The 11,183-nt window shown below is 39.7% G+C and overlaps 1 protein-coding gene across 4 annotated transcripts in view; it reads left to right on the forward strand.

Annotated features, from left to right (window-relative positions):
* The window catches only part of Avl9 (AVL9 cell migration associated), a 71,161-nt gene that overhangs the window by 18,954 nt on the left and 41,024 nt on the right, over positions 1 to 11,183 (forward strand). For 3 of the 4 annotated variants that reach the window (XR_003848642.1, XM_029560857.1, XM_008827536.3), the window contains exons 6-10: positions 1,219 to 1,285; positions 2,276 to 2,316; positions 3,518 to 3,556; positions 6,550 to 6,619; positions 7,356 to 7,879. Coding sequence is in view for 3 of the 4 variants with exons in the window: in XM_029560857.1 (XP_029416717.1) it covers positions 1,219 to 1,285; positions 2,276 to 2,316; positions 3,518 to 3,556; positions 6,550 to 6,619; positions 7,356 to 7,879 (741 nt within the window). In the remaining variant the exon portion in view is untranslated. The remainder of the gene's footprint in view (positions 1 to 1,218; positions 1,286 to 2,275; positions 2,317 to 3,517; positions 3,557 to 6,549; positions 6,620 to 7,355; positions 7,880 to 11,183) is intronic. The other variant, XM_029560856.1, reaches the window with a different exon arrangement.

Raw genomic sequence — 11,183 nt, forward strand, 5'->3', positions numbered from 1 at the left:
TGCCTCTGCCTCCCGACTGCTGGGATTAAAGGCGTGCATCACCACGCCCGGCCAAAATTGATCTTTTTTAATGTGTGTATTGGGAGTGGGAGCATGTGCCTAACATTGGCTCCCCTGGAGCTGGAGTTAGAGTTGTGAGCCCCCTCACATGGGTAATGGGAACTGAACTCAAGGCCTCTTACAAGAGTAGCAAGTGCTTTTAACTACTAAGCCATTTCTCCAGACCCCAAGAATAAATCTTAAAGAAAAAAATCTAGTTGTGTTAAACATTAAAATACCAGAAAGATCTGCCCAAGTACATAATTTAGTCAGACTGTCTTTTTGGAGGAGATAATGACTAGAAATAACAAATATTAATTGTTTCTCTTATGGGTCATTTTCTGTGGTGTCTATAAATTTGAGTACCTGGTTTCTAGTTTCTTAGTATTTTATTGAAAAAGGAATACCATGTTTTTCTCAAGACTGGCATTTTGTTATGGATGCACAGTTATGGATCTCTTCTGGGCACTACTGAGAAAGGCAGTTAGGAATTACTGAGGCGGCAAAGGGAAGTTATTGTAGGAAATTATACCACTGTGAAAGCTCTGAGATGGAAAGAGAATACCCTGAGTAGTTTTTGCTGCTTTCATTCAGATAATCTGAGTATTCATGTCTACAAGAGGAATGAGTGCTAGAAACTAGCAGGTTTCAGAAACCTGGGTTGTTTAGTACAGGTCAGAGTAACCTGCTGTGCTGGATAGCTTTAGTGTCAACTTGACACACTTGGGTTGAGGGAGCCTCAATTGGGGAATTGCTTTCATTGGACTGGCCTGTGGCCATGTCCATGGGGCATCTTCTTGATTAATAAGTGATGTGGGAGGGCCCAGCCCACTGTGGGTGGTACCTCCCCTGGGCAGGTGGGCCTTTGTTGCATAAGAAAGCAGGCTGAGCAGAGACAGGGGAGCAAGTCAGTAAGCAGTGATCCTCCATGGCCTGCACTCCAGCTCGTGACTCCAGGTTTCTGCCCTGAGCTCCTGCCTTGGGCTCCCTGATGAACTGTGACCTGGGAGATGTAAGACTAATAAACCCTTTCCTCCCCAAGTTGCTAGTGGTTGGAGTGTTTTGTCACATCAATGAAGAAACAATACACCCGCCAACTTTTTTCTGATCATCATGTTTCTAAACACTTAGTGTCTAAAATGATAATACAGTGTTCTAAACTCAGTCTCTGTCTCATAGGAGCTCTATGAACATATGAATGGGTCCCTAGGGGGAACTTCATTAGAAGGGTCTCAAGTATACCTTGGTAAGTAGCTTTTACAAGTCAGAAGAAATAGATCTGCATTTCTTTTGGTTTACCCTAACTGAGTTACATATAAAATTTCATGATCAGAGCTGTTCTAAGCATACACGTATTTTATTGAATATTATACAAATAATTGAATATTTATATAACCTTTCTATGGAATCTAAAATCGTTAAAATTTGCTTCCTCAAATATCTTCTTAGCCATTGTTTATGCTGAGATGGATTATCATATCATACTGGTAGTAATAGTCATGGTTGTGCGTGATGAATTCCAGCTTTTCAGAATAGCACTGGAACTTTTTCTTTTCTTGACATTAATGCTGACCAGCTCAATTCCCAGTAGAACAGAGAAGGAGGACGAGAGTGAGCTGCTCAGCTCTCCACTGACTCTGCAGGTTGGGATTTGTTAAATGTACCATATTTGGTAGCTCAGAATATCCACTGGTATCTGAGATCCTCACTATTCTTTATGTTAAAGAGTTGTAATGACATGGTGATTTATGTTCCCTCAATTCCCATGTCAACATGAAGTATTGAAATAGTGGTTTCCTGTTGTAGTCTTATGTATAAAGTCAGCTAGATACAGAGCTCCTATTCTGAGAATATGTTTTCTCTAAATTATTTTCTCTTCTTCTGTGGTATTTGAAACATGATTGGAAAATTGGTAAAGACAGTGTGATTCAGAAATAAAAGTATATTATGTGGTGAGCAAAAGTCATGTTTAAATGACTGACTGTCAATATAGTATAAGCTTTATGATTAAGTTTTTGTTTTTTGAGACAGAGTCTCCCTGCAGGCCCAGCTGGCCTGAAACTCACTATGTAGACCAGGATCTGAGTCTCACAGTGATCCGCCTGTCTCTGCCTCCTGAGTGCTGGGATTAAAGATGTGCGCTACCATGCATGGCTCATTTACTTTTTAAAAATATTCTCTTCCTAACTTTCCACAAAAAACTAGTCACAGTTAACTTTTTTTGTTTACATTGTAGGTCTCTCTCCTCGAGATCTTGTCCTTCATTTTCGACATAAGGTGTGATATCTTGTTAACTTACAATGTACTAAAATGGGAGACACTATTCTTTTTTTGTTTCTTTTCCTGACAAACTCGACGAACAGCATCAAAATCAGTTTATAGAATAATTGTGGTTTTTCTGTTCTGAAACAGTGTTTGGGCTCCTAACTGCACAAAGCAGAAAATGTCAAGAGTGCTTGTGTCATAAGTTCCCAGAGTACTTCCTGCTGAATACGGTTGTTTGTTTTTCTTTGTTCTTGTCTTTGCAGTTATTGCCTCTTTTGTTTTTTGGTGCTAGGGATTATGATCTTTGTTATTAAAGCTTATGTTGACTAGGACATACACACATTCATCATTTATTTATCAAACATTTATATATCTATGTTGATGTCCTGAGTCTCCAGAAATAAATAATAAATAAATAAATAAATAAATTCCCTCCTTTTTCTTTTTTTTTCCCCTTTGGTCTTTTTGAAAGGGTCTCCCTCCTTGTAGCATCAGCTGGCCTGGAACTCTCTATGTAGACCAGGCTGACCTCAAACTCACAGAGGTCCACCTCCTTCTACCTCCTGAGTGCTGGGTGGGATTAAAGATGTGCACCACCATGGCCATTCCCTCCTTTTTTAAGATAGAGTCTCCTGTATCCAGACTGGCGTTGAACTCACCTTGAATTTCTGATTCTCTTGTTTCCACTTCCTGGATGCTTAGATTACGAGTGTACACCACCATCATGTCTAGCTTATATGGTGCTGGGAATCAACACAGGGCTTCCAGCTTGCTAGGCAAGCATCTACCAACTGAGCTACTTTCCCAGCCCCAGATCTCTGCCCTTTCAAAAGTTTGTAGGTACTTCAAGCAGAGATGATACCATTCCTTCCAAAAAAAATTATTTCACTTAAAGATTGAAATGATTCTCACAGTTTTATAAGACATAGGTAATAGTTAATTTCTCAGTACAAGGTCATAGCTTCTCATATATTTTAAGCACTGTAAGTATTTAATATTATATAACACAATTATATTTTTGTTTTGTTTTTCAGCAAGGGTCTCACTAAGTAGTCTTGGCTGACCTAGAACTCACATACTTTCCCCAGTGTTGGGTTTAAGGGTGTGCACACCCCACACCCTGTGCACTTATACTTGAGAAAAGGAAATAGTGACTCGTAGGCTTGAGTTTTATTTTTTATACAGCTTTTTTTTTTTTTTTTACTTTCTGCAGGTCTTAATCTTGTTTAAACTAATTCTTCTGGAAAAAAAGGTAAGATGTAGAAAGATGAAAAGGCCAGCAGTTTTACCCTTCATTGATGTTTCTTACATATTTAAAATGGGGATTAATGATATATTAAGACTGGGTTATCTGAAGCACATAATTCTTTTTACTGTCATAGAAATATAAATTTGTGTGTTCTTTTAGAGGGTAGTTTAATAGAATATTCAATTATGAGGATAGTTTTCACCAAAAGAAACAAAAAAACCCAGGTTTAAACTAACTAAATAGAAATGTGTTGCTCATTCAGACTTCAAGGCTGAATGGTTGACTTCATGATTCCAGAGTATCACTACATTGGTTTTTTTTCTTCTCTTTGCCCTGTCCACAGCTTGTCTCCCTTGTAGTATAGGAAACTGCCAACCATAATCCGGCTGTTTGCTTTCTCAAGCATAATTGATACCAGAGATAATGCCTCTTCCCAAATCATTGAATTTGAATTTTTTTTTTTTTTAATCTTTTGAAACAGGGTCTCCCTGTAGCCTCAGCTGGCCTGGAATTCACTATATAGACTAGGCTGGCCTTGAACTCACAGAGATCCCCCTGCCTCTGCCTCCTGAGTGCTGGGATTAAAGGCGTGTGCCACCATGCTTGGCCCTGAATTTGAATTCTTCCCTTCAGTTTGTTTGGGCCCATTAGGCCACGTGTAACTTGGCTTCCAGACCCCTTTGTAGTACAAAGAGCTGGGATGACCATGATTGCTGTAGCCCTCATAGCCAATTCTGGCCTACCACCTACTTTTATAGATAGGTTTTTGTTTTAAGATTTGTTTTATTTTTATGTGTATGTGTGTATCTGTGTATATATGCCCCCAGAAAGTAAGGTGTCAGACCACCTGTGAATTAGTAGCTAATTAATTATGTATTTTGTATGTTGCATGTAATTCCAAATAATAAATATCAAGTACTTTTTATTGTCAAAATGTATTTCATGGCATGTTAAGTAAAAAGTTGTCCAGTTATCTATCAAGCATGAGATCTCAGTTTTGTAAACAAATAGTCATTAAAATTAGGCTGAAGACTGTAATATGCAATCTGTTTTCCGCCCTAGGTGTTGTAACATCTCCACATCTCCTTCTTTTCTTCCTTTTTTTTTTTTTGAATAGGGTGTCTAGTGTCTAATGGTCTAATGTGGCCCAGGCTGGTCTCAAACTTGTAATCCCCCACCTCTATCTTCTAAATTACAGGCATGTATCACCCCTTATAGCTATAATGTCCTTGGTGACTGTTGTTTTTTGGGGGGGTTGGTAATAGGCTTTGTCAGGAAATAACTTGTGTAATAATTACACTATGTAGAGATAAAAGATGTCACTAGCGTGTTGAATGTCACAGTGGGGACCTCGTAGAGTAGATTCTTATTTTGTTAGAATCTTGGGGTCTAGGGAGATGGTTGGTCAGTAAAGTTCTCGCCATGCAGGCATGAGAACCTGAGTTTGATCCCCAACACCATGAAGAAAACTTGGCACGATGGCATGCACTGTGACCCCTGCACTGAGGAGGTGTAGCAGGAAGATCCCTGAGGCTTGCTGCCTGTCCACTTAGCAGTTGATAAGTTCCAGAGTCAGTGGGAGACTTTATTTCAAAAGCTAGCAGGGTAGTAAAGCGAGGTACCCAGTGTTGACCCCATCCTCACAGGCATTCTCAGACAAGTACATGAGCACACACAAAACAAACCGAAAGACAAGCCTAGTGCTGCAGGCGGGGCTAAGGCAAGAGGATCATGACAAATTCAAGACCAGCTTGGGCTATATTGTGAGTATAGGCCAGCCTGTGGGGACAAAGAAGATATTAGACACCAGTGACTCTGATTTTACGTAGCCATCTAATCTTCACACTCTAAATGTTTCTGTTGTGCTTTAGTCTTTGCACTTATTCCTCAGATCTCTCTAGCCAGACGTCGCATCAGTCTCTTAGTAATTTATCTTCTGTAAAAATTATAGTTTTAGAGAACAGTAAGGAGCTGGGGTTTTATATACTTATAGAGAGATAATGAACAAATGAGGTGGTCTCAACTAACAGTTTTGTTAGAGATAAAATATATAGATGATCTTTTATTTTTAAAAAAGGAGGCAGAGGCAGGCAGATTTCTGTGAGTTCAAGGCCAGCCTAGTCTATATAGTGAGTTCAGGACAGCTGGGGCTACAGGGAAACCCTGTCTCAAAAAAACTAAAAAAAAAAAAAATTATTTTTATTTATGTGTATGAGTATATTGCCTGCATGTGTGTAAGTGCACCTGTGTCATGCAGTGCCTGAGGAGGTTAGAAGAGGGTGTCCAGTTCCCCTTGGAACTGGAGTTACAGACAGTTGTTAGCCTCTGTGTGGGTGCTGGGATTCAAACCTGGGTCCTCTACAAAAGCAGCCAGTGCTCTTAACTACTCAGCCATGTCTCCAGCCCCAGATGATTTCTCTTGTTCTTTACGTCGGGTCAACAGTCCTGTGTTAGTTTCTAGCTCTCTTGAATCTCAGATCGATCCATGACCTCACTTTTTTGTTCATTTTGCTTTTAAGATATGTGGGGTTTCAATTTTTTTTCTTTATTGTTATTTTATGTATAAGGTGGTAAATTACCTTAATCATCAATTTGTAAGATAATAAATTCAAACGTTGTGAATATTCTTGTTGCCTAACAATCTGCCACAGTCATTTTAGCACCCATTGACAATTAAAATTTTTAATGACATTTATTCATTTTGTGTGTGTTCATGTTATGGCATATGTATGGAGGTCAGAGGACAATGTTTGGAAGTCAGTTCTCTCCTTCCACCATGTGAGACCTGGGGATTGAACTTAGCAGATGGGCATCTGCTGAGCCATCTCACCAACCCCCATTGGCAGTTTTTATTTGAATTGTGGTGGATGCTAGTTGTTTGTTTGTTTTTCAATTGTTAGTCATAGATTTAAGTAGTATTCTTATGCAAAGAATTCCTTTCCCTCTTTTAGAACTATGGTCTCATCAATTTTCTAATTTAATTAAATCCATTTCAGGTTCTTTTTTATATTTCTCCAGTGAATAGATTGGTGGGTGCACTGATGACTGTGTTGTCCCTTTTTCCAGGTAAGAGGATGGCCATATCTACTTTTATTTAACTTTATGGGAATTAAACTTTTCATAATAAAAGTGTATGGGAACAAACTCCTTAGGGTTAGAATATCTGTTTTACTATGACATTTTTCTTTTTGTAATAGGTTTTTTCCTTTAGTCTGGGTTTTCTTTCCTTGCATTTTTAACAGTTATTATGTGCACCTGTGTAGGGGATGAGCACATGAGCCACAGCATGCAGGTGGAAATGAGAGGACAACTTGAGAGAGTGTTTGCTCTCTCCACCCATATGGGTTGCGGGGATGGAACTCTGGTCTTCAGGCTTAGTGGCAGGCATGCTTACCAACTAAGCCGTCTTGCCTGCTCCCAGCTTTACTTTTTTTTTAAAAAATGTTACTAAAATGTGTTCGAGTATAGCTTTGAAAATTTTTTTACAGGGGCTGGATTGCTGATCAGAGGTTCAGAGCACATGCTCTCTTAGAGGACATGAGTTTGAGTCCCAGCACCCACACAGGGGTTCACCATTGCCTGTAAATGCAGCACTAGGGGAACCCAACACCTCTGACCTCTACAGGCACCTTCACTCACATGCACATACCATAGACACATAATAATAAATACATACACATAATAATAAAATTAGTTATAGTTAAAAATTCATAAGAAAATTCCACTATGTAAAACAAAATGAACAGCTCTCATCTTCCGTGTTATTGTACACCAAGCTGTTCTCCAATGTTGTCTATTTCAGGCATGATTGAACATGGCCTCAGTGACTGTTCTCAATACAGACCTCGAAAGAGTATGTCTGAAGATTCTGGCCTTCAGGAAAATAATCTTCCTGCAGATGGTTTTATTTCTGGGTCTGCCCCTGATGTTTCAAATACTAGCTTGGGAACTGTCATGAAAATCAAGGCAGGAAACCATGGAGGAGATGCTGCCCTCAAGACTGATCAAGTTGAAGATAACAGCAAAGGACAGGAACCAAACAATAGTAGTCGGTATTTGAAAATTCCATCGCGTCCATCTCCAGAGTCTTCAGAAAGTGACTGGGAAACTTTGGATCCTAGTGTTTTAGAGGACCCCAACTTGAAAGAAAGGGGACAGGTAGAGTCAGACCAAACAAACTCATTTCCAAAAGACTCTTTGCTCTCAGACAGTCCTCCAATTACTGTGCAACCTCAAGCTAATACCGGCCAGGTGGTTCTGATACCAGGGCTCATTTCTGGTTTGGAAGAGGACCAGTACGGCATGCCTCTGGCCATCTTCACAAAGGTAAAATGCAGTGTCCTTTAGTGTAACTCTAAAGGGCTGAACACATTTTCGGGTCTGAAAATTGTCTTTGAAAAATACACAGTGTATAATACTGTTGTTAGATGTGTGACCATATTTAAGACCATAGGGAAGTAACTCAAAGGGTTTTAAATGGAAAGAATTTTGAAACTTTATAATAGATAATGAAGGCAATAGTCACTGTATTGGGTCTATTTTTAATTATTCAGACTTCTCTTTTTATATATATTTTTTTATTTTTATTATTACTATTTTTTTTAATGTGTATGAGTGTATTGCCTGCATGTATGTGAGTGCACCCATGTTATGCAGTGCCGCGGAGGTCAGAAAAGGGCTTCAGATTCCCCTGGAACTGAAGTTAAGGACAGTTCTTAGCTGCCATGTGGGTGCTGGGAATTGAACCTGGGTCCTCTGTAAGAGCAGTCAGTGCTCTTAACTGCTGAGCCATCTCTCTAGCCCCCAGACTTCTCTTTTAAGGAAAAAAAAAAAAAAGAATGAACTAAGAAAGTCCAGACGATCTTGATTTCACTTAATGACTATTAAAATGCTACAGTTGGAGTCCCAGCTGCACAGGAGACTTAAGGCAGGAGAGTCACTTGAGCCCAGAAGTTTAAGACCAACCTAGAAACAAAGACTGTTTAGAAAAAATACTATAATTCTGAAAGCTAGTATTTTAAAAGAAAAAAATTGCTTAGATGTCTGACTTATATTAGTAAGTGCATATTTGTATTTATTAAGTGTACTAATATTAGTAAATGTCATTTAGATTTAGTGTTTTAGCTAATTGTGTCCCACGACAATTTTTTTTTTAATTGAAAAATCATTCAAGCCAGATGTCGTGTCATCTGTAGTCATGTAATGCCAGTAGTTGGGAGGCTAAGGCAGAAGGGTCATGATTGTAGACCAGTCTGTGGTACATAGCAAGGTCCTGTCTCCAAAACAAAAATGAAAGAAAACTAAGTGTATTAAAACACCTTAAAGAAATTTCAGAAGTAGCCAGAGAGAGACCTGGTTTCCTGGAGAATACTTAAGGCTCCATTCCTAGCCAAAGAGCTACAGGCAATCAATGGATACTGAGAGAGAGAATGAGTTTTCTCCAGGGATGAGACCCTAATCGGTTGTCCAATTCCAGTAGTTAGCCCTAAACACAATATACAAGCAACACTAAATGCACTCAGCAAATTGTGTGTATCTGTAACAATAATTGAAGAGGTGATGAAATTGATGGGGAGTGGGGAAGACATGAGGAGTTGGAGCAGCTAAGGAGGGGTGAAAATGATGTAAATACAGAATACAGTGCTGATGATGAAATTCTCAAATAGGTAAAAAGAAGGGGTTGGCACTCAGTGGTGCTGGCTGCTCTTGTAGAGAACCTGGTACCCAGTCCCAGTACCCCCATGGCCACTCACAACTGTCTATAACTTCAGTTCCAGGGTCCATCCAATGTTCTCTTCTGCCCTCTGAGGCCACCACACACATGTGGTGCACATAATACATGCAGACAGAGCACTCAAACCCAAGTATCCATTGATGGGTGAGTGAAGGGAAATGTGATATATATGATGGAAAGTTATTCCTCTCCCCTTCAGATATTCAGATACTAAAAACACATTTATTCAGTTACAAATTGAGAAATTAACCTCTTTTTGAAGTTCTCTGAGATAGGGTTTTGTTTTTCAAGCTGGTCTCAAACATAGGATCCTCCTGCCTCATACTCCAAAGTGCTGGGATCATAGCCAGGTGCCACCTACATGGCTGAGGTAATTAAATTTCATCATTTAAAAAATCTATTTTTACTTGACAAATACTTATTATATTGAGGTAACTTCTAATCAGAATTTTTATGATACTGCAACTGATTTTACTAGATAAGTCTTAGTAAGTGGAAAGGGGGAAAGGCCAGCTGACACATGAGATCACACAGGAAGGAGCGCCATGATTCCAGTTCTTTCTCTCCAGTCCTACCCAACTGCACCAGTGTGTGGCCAATTCCAGAAAAACCAGGAGAAAATTAGAGGAGCAGGCCTTAAATCCATTTGGAAAATTATGTTGTACATATATTAGTTGTGCCACTATTGAACCAACAGGCGCATCTTGCTTGGTATGTTGACATTGCAAGGGATCTGTCATTAAGCAGAACTTTTGGGGACAATTCTCTCCCAGCAATCTGCATAGCACCCCCTGGCACTATGAAGGCCAGCCATTGGCAGTGGGGAGTTTCTAGTTTAGTCCTAGCAGTGTCTTTAGCAATATGGTCTTATCATCTGGGATTGGAATACAACCGACATTAGTGGCAATAGCCTTTATTCTTTTGGGGGCCTCTGGAGCCTCCCTGAACAACAGATCATAGAGAGGCAACCCACCCCAGCACTGGAATTCTCATTTAACAACTGTACAGTTTCTGGATGCCTCTTTTTTGGTTTGGGGTTTTGGTTTGGGTTTTGTTTGTTTGTTTGTTGGTTTGTTTTTATGGTCTTTTTGAATCAGGGTCTCCCCAAGTGCTGGGACTACAGACATGCACCACCATGCCTGGCCGGATGTATCTGTTTTTATTTTTGTAAGAGATGTGTTTACTCTTTAGCATCTACAGACCCAGCGTGTTGTAAACTTTTCCCAACCATCCTGGTGGATAGCACATGTGCCTTACCTGACCAGGTGTACTTGATATCTCTCAAATGGGTTCCACATCTGCAAATACTGAGGCTAACACTATGCACTAACTAAACCAAGCATGAACAAGATGTAACACAGTTTGGAAATATTTTATCCATTTGTATAAATTTTTTTTTGTTTGTTTGTTTTTTAATCATTATTTTTTTTATTTTTTTTTTCATACAGAAGAATTCATTCCAAAGCAATTGACATTGAGACGTTTTCACATGCATTTCTAATCTCTATATACATGACTATCACTGGTCACAGTCGCCCACCTTCTGAGCTCCTCGGCATCTGAGCATGAATACAAACTCGTCAGATAGACAGCCTTCCTCTCCCACTAGAGGCTCAATACTCTGCCATCCCTGTCACTGTCCACTGTGTTGTCAGCACCCTCATCCATTCCCCCTGTCTGCCCTTCTGGTAAATCTAGTCAGCCAGAGGTCCCTGTTCCAGGAGGGTCAGCTGTTCATATCCTCACATGGATGGAGCTGGTAAAAGAAAGGAGCCAGGGGCTCTCCCAACCCCATGGGACCCCTGAGGAACAAATCCTCTAACGACCTCAAGAGTAAAAACAAATCAGTTTATCTGGTCCAATTGTATGTCCTTAAACACCCAAAAGGGAAGTATA

This window comes from Nannospalax galili, unplaced genomic scaffold, assembly GCF_000622305.1.
Source record: "Nannospalax galili isolate Female #2095 unplaced genomic scaffold, S.galili_v1.0 scaffold132, whole genome shotgun sequence".
Taxonomy (NCBI): domain Eukaryota; kingdom Metazoa; phylum Chordata; class Mammalia; order Rodentia; family Spalacidae; genus Nannospalax; species Nannospalax galili.